Source organism: Etheostoma cragini, chromosome 2 (genome assembly GCF_013103735.1).
Source record: "Etheostoma cragini isolate CJK2018 chromosome 2, CSU_Ecrag_1.0, whole genome shotgun sequence".
Lineage (NCBI taxonomy): Eukaryota > Metazoa > Chordata > Actinopteri > Perciformes > Percidae > Etheostoma > Etheostoma cragini.
Window position 1 is genome coordinate 29,759,425 of NC_048408.1, and position 11,534 is coordinate 29,770,958.

Sequence of the window (11,534 nt, forward strand, 5' to 3'; positions counted from 1 at the left end):
ATTTTTGGAAAAAGGCTGCAATGAAACAAAGAGTGAAAAATTTAAAGGGGTCTGAATACTTTCCGTACCCACTGTAACCCGGGATATCTTTCTCTACATGTACTGAAAATGCCAATGGGTCTTTTAAACGACAATGTAGCAATTCTTTCTAAATCTATACTTCATGATGCATTGGTCAAGTTCTATTGCTGTAGTACGAGCATGTAAAATACTGATGAAAACCTAAGATGTGACACAAATCCTCCGGAGTTTTGTCCTTGTTCAGACAATTTGCATTAAATTCAGGAGTTATTAAGGGTTGCTAATAGTTATTAGTCAGGAGTTAATTGATCGGGCTGGCCCCCTGCAAGTCCAATATTAAAAATATCAGGTCGTCAGTCGACTAGCATTCTTCATTTATTTGTTTTTATTTCATGTCAGAGTGCTGCCTTCTGCTTAGAAGTGTTGAATCTAAAGCACACAACCATTAAATACACAAGAGGCTCTAATATTGGCTTTTGTTTTATTATCTGGTGTCACACGTTAATTCCACTCACTAAAATCAGGTGTTGTCATTTTTAACCCTCGTGTTGTCTTTCCGTCAACCGTGAAAAACTATATGAGCGCTTTTTACGCCATTTTTTTCACTTTTCCAGTCTTGAGGGTGCTTTTAAAAACATTTTTTTTCCAACGTTATTTGACATTTCTAACGTTGACATTTTCAGCGGTTATTTTGAAGGCCCCTTTTTTTGTGATTCATGAATAAAAACGGATCAAAGTTGACCCGAGGACAACATGAGGGTTAAAACCTTACATTGCCACTTACCTGTGACCTTCCTGAAACAGTTCAAGAAATGGAAATGTGAAAATATCAACACATATTTGAATGCGGTGTATTTCAGGGTCCCTCTCCACCTTCTCTGCAGGTGTCTCTCACCTCTCTCGGGGGGGTGCCTTTATCCGAGGCCTTCACGAGCAGCTCGTACGTGTCCCTGCTCTCCCGATCCAGAGAGCCGACAGCCAGCAACGTGCCGTCCTGCAACACAACACATCAGCTCCAGCAAATGCACTCACATTTCCCGTTTCCACAGTCCTCTCTTCTGGCCTCACCTGGGTGAATCTGAAGAGTGGGTGGGGGGAGAGGAGGGAGAGGGCGACCTCTCCGTTGGGCCCGAGGTCTGCGTCTGTTGGCACAATGGTGAAAACCTCTCCTGGAGCGTCCTCCGAGTACACGCCCTCAGGGATTTCTAGCGGGTCCGGGATCCTCGGGAACTGTGGGGCGTTGTCGTTGTAGTCCAGGACGGTGATGTTGAGCTGGGCTGTGGATCGCAGGCCGTCAGTGGGCTGGTCCACCGCCTCCACCTGAACACAGGACGTCACAAACACAGCTGGGATCTTTGTATGGAGTTGATTTTGTTTCATAAAAACGAAAAGTCCTGCACAAGGTCTTCAGCTGTCCAAAACCTTTTTTACAGAGTTGTATTGTATTTAAAAACACAAGCACAAAATGAGACTGAAAAAAGATGTACTAGAAAATGCATTAGCTGCAAAAAATACTTGTGTAAAATAAAAGCTGAATTGCTAAAGCTAACCTTGATTGCTGGTATAGGTGCGTGAGAAGTGGTAATGGTTTTAATTACTGTGAAATTAATTGAATAATGTATTAAACATAAGTGGAATACTTGAAAACCTTTTTAAAAAGAAGATCACAGTATGGCATGTCGTGAAGTCATAGTATAGGTTTGTTATAAAAAATGATAAATTAATTGTATAGTATGTTAAAAAAAAGTCATAAAAAGTCATTCTATAGTATGTCAAATAAAGTGACAAAAAGTCATATTAAAGTCTGTAAGAACATGCAGATTCCTTGCTGGTGCTATTTGCAGCCTTTCTAACCTCTGAGCCACCGTGGAACTGTCTGTCCAAAAAGTAATAAAGGAGTCATTATAGTACTGTATGTCGAAATTATTTTTTTAAAAGTCATAGTATATTATGTCAAAGTAAATCAGAGTATAGTATGTTGAAAAAAAATTGTAATATGAATATAATATTTCAACATAATATACTATAACCCCCCGTATTTTAACATAGGGGGTGTATACTTATGCCCCCCTGTATTTTAAGGAAGAACATTTATTAATTTACGATACATTATTCATTCACAAAAGAAATTGTTGTCCTTTAAGGTTGGAGTTTTCCTAATTTTTTAATTAAGGCATTAAGATCAATTTCCAAGAGATGATTTTGTTATTCCTCTTTTTAGTCAACTTAAGCATGGGTTCCTATACTCATGAGCAGCCCTGTACATACTGTATGACGGATAATAGTTACTATAAACTATTATTGTAAAGGCCATCACCGTCAAAATATGCAATATCTAAACATATATACAGTATATATGTACTGTACTATATATGTACTGTATATCATTGTGTTTCTCTGAGAGGACTGGACGCATTTGAAGTTTTTCTTGAATCAGGTATAGACCAGGAGATAAAAACGTAACCATGTTGTACCTGTAACATGTATCTGTCCTTTGTCTCTCTGTCCAAGGTGACGTCCCTCCTCAGTGAGACCACTCCTTGTTTGTTGATGTCAAAGGTATCACTGGTGTAGAGGAAGTAACCGCTGGAGAATCCACCCTACAGAAGAAGATATGTTAAAAACCTGGTCCGAGTTAAGCTTCAGAGCTATAAAAGGAGGACCTCATCAGAAGTAAGACACTGCGTGATCCCAGAAACAACTTATTTGTCTTTTCCACCAAGGCTAACCAGGTGCTGGTTCTGGTTCTGGTGCTGGTGCCAGTTCGGTGCTGGTTCTGGTGCTTTTGCCAGTTCTCTAAGAACCAGCTGGATGTCCCCCAGCCTGAGAGCCAGCAGACCGGTGGTTTCCTCCCCTTGGACCACGATGGTTCTGGTTTCCAATCCATGTCCAAATCTAACATCATCAGCTCTCTATGGTTAACAGCTGACCGGGGTTTTAAAAATGGCGGCCAGAAGTTTTTGTTTTTCGAACGTCATGATAACCCCGCTCCCCCCAGCACCTGACGTAACCGGTTCTTATCTCTAGACCAGCGCTAAGTTGGTGCTGAGTTGGAACCCGTGTTCCTGGCCCAGAACCAGGTTTATTTGTGTGGAAAAGCAAGGAACCGGTTCGATATTTGGCACCAACTCCGAAACCAGCACCAGAACCGCCTCGGTGGAAAAGACACATGAGAGAGTTTGACCCATTACAAAGGTTGTAAAGCAGCGGGGCCAAGGTCCGAACTTTAATAAGGACATTAAGGTTCATCTCATCTGTTGTGTTATTTCAATATAAATCTACCAAATCTTTAAATCTTTGACATAAACAAACCGATACAAATACAAATATTACTGGATTTTTATGAAAAAATTTTGCAGTCAAGAGAATATAATTTAAAACCGCCGGAGGTGTGAGTTGAAAGTCCGTCGGACAGGGGCCTCCTCCAGATGTTCCCAATTTACCCGCACTATCCGTTAAGGGCTTACCAGGTCTGTCCAGAGTCCTCCCCCCACCCCCCATCCCCTGACCCATCTCACCACCAGATGGTGATCAGTTGACAGCTCAATCGATCATTGACCTTTGGCCTAGGGTGCTCTGGTACCACGTACACAACATGAGCATCCCTGTGTTCGAAACGCAGAACCTAGTACATGTTTTTTTTAAATTGAGGAACCCACACAAACATGGGGAGAACATGCAAACTCCTCACAGAAAGGTGCAGAACGACCTGGATTCAAACCCAGAACCTTCTTGCTGTGTGAAATATTTCAGAGTTTCATTCAGCAGGTTTTTTTAATTAGTTGTGTTGTGTTGACTCAGCTGCTACAATTAGAAAATCACTGTGGTAGCAAACTGGTAGCAAAATGTCCTGATTATTGACCCAGAATGCATTTAAAAGTACACGTAGGAACTGGACACAAAAAGCCTGATTCATAGAGATAAGAACCAAAGAGTTCTCAGGAGGTTTTACTCACCTCATCCCGGTCAGTGACCTCCAGGGTCAGGATGGACGCGCCGCTGGCCAGGTTCTCAGAGACGGCCACGTCGTAGCTCTCCTTGCTGAACTCAGGCGGGTTGTTGTTCACGTCCTTCACCTTCACCACCACGGAGCCGTTCCCAACCAGGGAGGGAGTCCCTCCATCGGAGGCCTGAACCACGAGGCTGTACACCTTCACCTCGCTGTAGTCCAGAGGCTGGGCCAGCTGCAGAGTCCCGCTGGAAGAGTCCAACTCAAAAACAAGAGCTTCTGACGAGGGATGTTGGCTCAAAATACTGTAAGTAACACTCCCGTTTGCTCCTTCATCGGGGTCTACGGCTGATAACGTGAGCAAGCTCGTACCCACTGACGCCGTCTCTAAGACCTCACCCTGATATTCAGCATTTGAGAACTTGGGGACGTTGTCGTTGATGTCCGACACTCGGACCAGCAGGGAGGCTGTGGCAGACCTGGCTGGACGACCCTGATCTTCAGCCACCATCAGCAGGCTGTACTCTGTCTTAGTCTCCCTGTCAAGTGGTCCAGTCACACTCACCATCCCGGACACAGGATCGACGGAGAACTTCCCCTCTCCGCCTCTCAGAGAGTATCTGATCTCCTTGTTGAAGCTGCTGTCTTTGTCTGTAGCGGGAACAACAGTCACATCGGACCCTACGTCTGCGTCCTCTGGGACTGATTGTGTGACAGAGTCCGAGGTAAAAACGGGACTGTTGTCGTTGACGTCGGTGACTTGAACCTCCACGACTGCACTGTCACTGCTGACTCCGTCAGAGATGGAGATTGTCACAGAGTAGTTGTGTGGAGCCTCATCGTAGTCCAGCTTCACTTTAGTGGTGAATTCACCACTGGAGGAGATGGCGAACTTGTCGGCTTCTGTATCAACTCGGAGAGTCACAGGAATCTCAGCATCTACCGCCACGAAGGCCACCTGGACACATGAAGATGAAAAGGAACATGAACTGTGAGTTTATGGAGAATCAGAAGTTCATTGACCCATTTTCTGAACAACAAGGAGTAACTAATACAAATTGACTTTGACATGTCGATCTGGACAACTTAAGGAAAAACTTACCCTAAGAATAACAACTCCTGTTTCCTGCTCTTCTTCCACGGTGCCACGGTAGACTTTGTGTAAAAACTGAGGATTAGAGGCACCAGGAGCACGAACGTTAACCTGTGCTAAGGAGGAGCGGGGCATGGTTCCCCCTAGAGGACAGGTGGAGAAGAATATCACAATGACATAAGTGTGATAAGTCTGTTGACAAAGTAAGATGACATCCCCTACTTTATCACAATTTTGTAGCTTCAGTTGTGTATACGTCTGGTATGAAAACTGTACCAAGGCCAACGTAGGCTTCAAACTAACTACTAACTGTTTAAACCCGCTCCAAAGGATTTACAATACAACTTTAATATCTGAAATTCTTTTTGCATCCCTGGGTAGCTCATGTAAAAAGAGGACATAGCCCTACATACAAGCATTCGTTAGATGAATAACGCCAAACGACATTAAACATTACCACAAATAACATAACCACCCAAATAAAAAAAAGCATGCATGTATAAGTAACAGAAAATGATATGAACATACACACAGACAAGGTCTTGTAACCCTGAATAAATAACACTGATTTATTCTAGTGCAATACAAAATCTTATCTCTTTTCTGTGTTGTATTTTGATCTTTGCAGTATCAACACAGGAACTAAACATAGATAAATTAGCACAACTTTCATGTATTTCTGTAAGTTTGGAGACACTACCTCATTGTATCATTAAATTGATAGCCTGCATATTTTAGTTTTATCTCTTCTCTGTGTTGTAGTTTGTAGACGGCCCCTAAGCTCTCTAACTGCCTCTCAACACCCGAGCTTAACAGAGCTGAATTAGCCCAACTTTCATGAATTTCTGTCAAATCTCCAGCAGTCAGATTCACGTGTTCACTCAGAAGGAATCACTGCACATGGGTAGGCACATTTAATGACATTTTGAACATGTTAAGAGGCTAAAAACAAGTTTAAAACTTGCCCTGTTGAAGCCTGTTGGGTGCTAACGCTAGCAGGAGGACAACACGGCGTAGGCAGCACCAATTGGTTTTGTTTTTCTCTCTACTGACAACGCTTGACATTAACAAACAACAGAGCTACATGTTGGAATTGACTGTAATTCTCCTTTAAGAAGTACTGGAAACTCAGATCTACCATCTCTGGCTGTTATGTAGAGAGGGAACTCCAATATCTTGTTCTCCACCAGGGGAATGATTTTAGCCAGCGTGATGTCTCCACTGTTTTCCTCGATTGAGAAGTATCCGACGTTGTTGCCAAACTCAAGAGAGTATCTGATCTGCCCGTTCTGATCTGCATCTGGATCTTCTGCCTTAACCTTGGGTGCAATTACACACATCATCATCTTAACATCAATCAATCATCAGTCAATTAAAATGACAACAACCAAAGAATGACAACAGTAAAAACTAAAATAATTATGTGACTTTTATGACAATCCAGCATAGTAAGGGATGGAGCAAAGTTAAGACACTTATCAGATTAATCAATGGCCTATGTGGAAAAGAGAAAAGAGACATGACTTATTAAGTGTGTTAAATTGTAGATAGCAGGGTTCAGGGTGAGTTAAAGAAGGGTGTCATCAGCATAGCGGTGGAGGGCAGATGTAACCCCACCTAGTGTTTTGCAAAGAAAAAGAAAGGGACCTGAAATTGAACCTTGAGGAACTCCACATTTCTACTGCACTGACGACACCTTTCTAATCCAAACAAGGCTGATTTTTTTTTTTTTAAATCAAAATAATACAAGCTGAACCAATTTCAGTGTAATGTGAATTTAGAAATGTTACTCTCTGTTTACGTAAATCTATTTCCATTAGAGTATAATTTACAACTCAAAGAGGGCCCCCTTTAAATCGTGTTCATTTGACGGACATGAGATTGAAATATGTGAGTTGTACAAAAAATTAAGTTATGAGAACTTAAGATGTATGAAAAACAAAATATGTTGCAGCTGTTGACAGGATGATTGAGTTGATGAGATATTTGGATGATGATTTAAATTAGATTCAGAACATTCTTGAGAAATCTTCAACAGAACCTTTTACAGCCGAATGTTCCTTATTATTGTTATTATTATTAATATTATTACTGCTATTATTGTTGTCTCTATACTGGCTTTTACTGTATTTCTCGCTAAAATGGATGCTGGAATTTCAGTTTCCTTGGGGAAATCATCCCAAAAGGATTAATAAAGAGAAGTCTAAGTCTGTTTTAACCCTTGTGTTGTCTCCCTGTTAACCATGAACGTGTCCTTCCAGGTCAAAATTGAAAATGAATTTTTTTTGTCGCTTTTTCTGATGTTTTTGTCGCTTTTTCTGATTCATTTGTATCTTTTTCCAGCTTTTGGTGCTTTTTATAAAAACCTGAGCTGGTTTAATAACACACTTTTACACTTAATCTCGGAATTCATGGTCAACAAACCTCATTTATATCAAATTATACATTAGTTTTTAGTTAAAAAAGCAGAGATTATGAATTATTTTGACTAATAGTTAAGATCAGAAGATGTTGAGTGGATCTCAGATGTTTAGATGTCAAAGTTTAGTCTGGATACTGTTTTGAAACCCTTTAAAATAATTCAAATGCTATAAGATTAAATAAAGCACCCAAAACATTCTGTGAAACTAATCATTAATGTTTCCTGAAGTACGTTATATGGAATCATCCATGTTATTTTTGGGCACTTTGGTTGAAAGAAATCCGTATGTCAGATATAACAGGTAACAGGTAGCAGGTAAGTTTGACCCGGGGACATCACACGGGTTAATCACTCACCTGGACCAGAGACATTCCCACGGTTTGGTTTGCAAACACTTTCCCCTCGTACGTCTTGCTGGTGAACGCAGGACTGTTGTCATTCTCATCCAGAAGAGAAACACTGACTTGCACCTCTGCCACGTTGTTGGGTGGATCCGTCTCAGTCGCTTTGATCTTTTAATCATCAAAGGAACAGCAAAGGTTAAGGTTACAATGCATGCAACACTGTCTAGTTCCACACAGTTTAAAAAATAGCTGTGGCAAGATAACAGGACATTTCTGGTGTTATTCAATATTAATTTGGGTCAAAACATCCCATCAAAAGACCAAAACCTTCAGTAAATGTAGCGACTGTGTATTGTGAGTGTGTATGTGTAAATGTAAAATGTTTAAAAAAAAACACTTTTGTTGCTTTTCCCAACGTTTTTCTCACTTTTTCCGATGTTTGTCGATTTTTTTCAATGCTTTTTCTTGCGTTTTTTTTGCTTTTTCCGACATTTTTGTCACTGTTTTGCCACGTTCTTTAGTCATATTATATATATATATATATATATATATATATATATATATATATATATATATATATATACATACATACGTTTTTCTGACTTTTTCCGATGTTTGTTGATTTTTTTCAATGCTTTTTCTTCCGTTTTCTTTAGTTTTTTTTTGCTTTTCCAACATTTTTGTCACTATTTCGACCCGTTTTTTTTCTTCAAATAAAATGTACCCCAAAATACCCGAATTCAATGAAAGTAGACAACTGATAATTTATTTTCACTTGTGTGAGATGTAGTTTACCTGAAATGTGAATCTTTCCGTGGTCTCTCTGTCCAGAACGGTGGAGTTCTTCACTCGGACCGTCCCGTCGACGCCGATAGAGAAGGGAGAAGATTCTGGAAAGATCTGCAAATCTCCCACAAATCCTCCCTGAGGAAAGAGCATCGTGGATGAGATTTATATTAAAAAAGACATAAATTATTACCTAATTTCCGAGTGTGGTTACATGTTCCTGATCGACAGCCTGTCTGTATGTCTGTCTCTCTCCCCCAAAAGGTTGAGGTAGATGGAAAGACCTGGGAGATAAATAACATCCCAGAGTCCTGGTCTAGACCTGCTCTTTATGGAAAGACCTGGGAGATAAATAACATCCCAGAGTCCGGTCTAGACCTGCTCTTTATGGAAAGAACTGGGAGATAAATAACATCCCAGAGTCCGATCTAGACCTGCTCTTTAGATAACTGTTGTTGTGATTTAGCGTCACATCAATAAAACTGAATTGAAATTGAAGTAAAATCCACCTGGTCCAGGTCGGTGACGACGGCTTTGAACAGAACCGCATCAACGGGAGAATTCTCCAGAAGTGTAACGGAGTAGTCGGGCTGGTCAAACTCTGGAGGATTATCGTTCACGTCCTCGATGGTGACCGACACCACCGCGTCCGCCGTCTTAAAACCGTCGTCCGTCTGGGCCGCCTGCACGCAGAAAACATCACAAAATCACAGAATTGTGTGACTGCATATTCTAAGTCTTTTATTCCCTTTCTTTTACCATTCCCTTTTTTTTGTCTGGTGCTTTTCAATCGAGTATGCAACCTTTTAATGCATGTTACTAACTCAACTTCTTCCCTTTCCCGGAGTCTTGTGCTCTCTCGCCCCTCTCCTCTCTCTCTCTCTCTCTCTCTCTCTCTCTCACTCGCCCCTCTCCTCTCTCCTCCTATCTCTTCCTGCAGGTGTTTCTGGCTCTGGATCTGGGGTTGGAGTCACCTGCTGCCTCCATGTTCCTGCTCCACACCCTCTGCTACATATATCTCTCTCTCTCTCTCTCTCTCTCTCTCTCTTTCACCCCCAACCGGTCGAGGCAGATGCCCCCCCACCCTGAGCCATGGTCCTGCCCGAGGTTTCTGCCTCTTAAAGGAAGTGTTTCCTTGCCTCTGTGTCCTAGTGCTTGCTCTTGGTGGGTTTCTGCAATGAGATAACTGTTGTTGTGATTTGACGATGTGTAAATATAATTGAATTGAAAATTTAATTGGATCACTGTTTAGCACATTGAATTGTATTCTGGTATGTTTTAAAAGGTGCTATGTGAAATAAAGCTTGATTGATTAAATGGCTAAAAACTAATTACAATGCTGGGACTGCTACTATAGATACTAATTTATTACTACTACTACTACAACTACTACTACTATTGCTGCTGTGTTTTAGCTTGCTTTCAGTGTGGACACAGCCTTGAGTGGGTGGGATCCTTAATTGTTGTAGTGTTTTTGAGCCAGGGTCCTAGCTGCTTGCAAGTGAGTTTTTGGGGCTGCAAGTCACCAAAAAACAAAACATGTATGTTCAGGGAGAATGATCTCGCATGAGTAGGTTTCCAGAAGTTTCTTTCATTTTTCCCGTTTAGGGGCGTTTGTTTCTTATCTAAATGGAGGGTCTGAGGACAGAAGGTGTCGAATGCGGATTGTTAATCTAAAGGCTAAAGTTTATGACTGGTGTTATTTGGGTTGTGTAAACTGAGCTGGATCAACCCTCCTGTTGTCCTCAGGTCAAATATCCGTTAACAAAAAACAAAAAAAATCGTTCTATATCAGAACTATAACAAAAAAATGTTGAAAAAATTGGGAAATGTTGAAAGAAATAATAAAAACATATTTAATTTTTTTAAATGTTGAAAAATTGACCAACAAAATCAGAAAAAAATTGACAATAAAAACATTTAAAAAAATGGAAAAAGCAAAAAAAAAATAGTTAAGAATTGACTAAAACATCAGTCAAAAAAGTGCAAACAAATTGGAATAAAATTGACAAAAACATCTAGAAAAGTGTAGAAAAAAAACAACAAAAATGTTGAAATTTCAACCCGGAAAAACAGAAAGTTGCAGGTCAACGAGGGGTAAAGCGGCCCGTGACGTACCTTGATGCTGACGGAGATCACGCTGCTGCTCATCTCCTCTCGGTCCAAAGCAGTCAGCACCGTCAGAACTCCACTGCTGGGGTCCATGTGGAAGTGTCCCCCATACTGGTCTGGAGACACTACACAAACACAGATAATATTAAATGTTAGAGGATTTTTCCAAGTGTTTTGTTGTCAGAAGTCGGAGCTGAATTCAAAATGTTATTTTCTTGCTGTTTACCTGCACTGATGCTGTAGGTTAAAGTCACGTTGATCCCGACGTCTCCATCCTGAGCCTTTATCGCCTCTGGCTCAACGGTCCGGAAAGGCCCATCCTAAAATTTATAACATACCAGGGGTTAATATTCTGTGTCTGTAGATAAAAAATTCTAAAGCATCACTCTTAGCCAAACCCCCTCCAGTTAAGATTAAGAAAACAAACAAAACAACACTAAAGTATACATAAAATACGACTATTGTAAGAGCTGAGGGATGTCCAACTTATTAATTAATTAATTAAGTCTAAGGAATTCATCAGAGCCTTGCCACTTTTACAGACTGTGTGCATTTCTTTCTCTATACAGTGGCTGGTATAAGTTAACACACCCATGCTAAAGTTGATTAATGAGGAAAAATCCAACTTTTAAGTACACCAATTTTATTTGTGAATGAATAATGTTTCATGAATGAATAAATGTTCTTCCTTAAAATACAGGGGGCATAAGTATACAAACATTTTTCACAATTTTAACATAGGGGGGTGTATACTTATGCCCCCTGTATTTTAACATAGGGGGTGTATACTTATGCCCCTGTATTTTA

General features: G+C 40.6%; 1 protein-coding gene across 1 annotated transcript in view; it reads right to left on the minus strand.

Moving 5' to 3' along the window:
* The window catches only part of LOC117952130 (protocadherin Fat 4), a 21,243-nt gene that overhangs the window by 2,823 nt on the left and 6,886 nt on the right, over positions 1-11,534 (minus strand). The window contains exons 9-19 of the mRNA XM_034884251.1: positions 10,954-11,047; positions 10,734-10,852; positions 9,125-9,298; positions 8,625-8,753; positions 7,842-7,997; positions 6,202-6,382; positions 5,073-5,206; positions 3,978-4,928; positions 2,496-2,621; positions 1,090-1,341; positions 917-1,015 (exon numbers count right to left, since the gene is read on the minus strand). Of these exons, the coding sequence (XP_034740142.1) occupies positions 917-1,015; positions 1,090-1,341; positions 2,496-2,621; positions 3,978-4,928; positions 5,073-5,206; positions 6,202-6,382; positions 7,842-7,997; positions 8,625-8,753; positions 9,125-9,298; positions 10,734-10,852; positions 10,954-11,047 (2,415 nt within the window). The remainder of the gene's footprint in view (positions 1-916; positions 1,016-1,089; positions 1,342-2,495; positions 2,622-3,977; positions 4,929-5,072; positions 5,207-6,201; positions 6,383-7,841; positions 7,998-8,624; positions 8,754-9,124; positions 9,299-10,733; positions 10,853-10,953; positions 11,048-11,534) is intronic.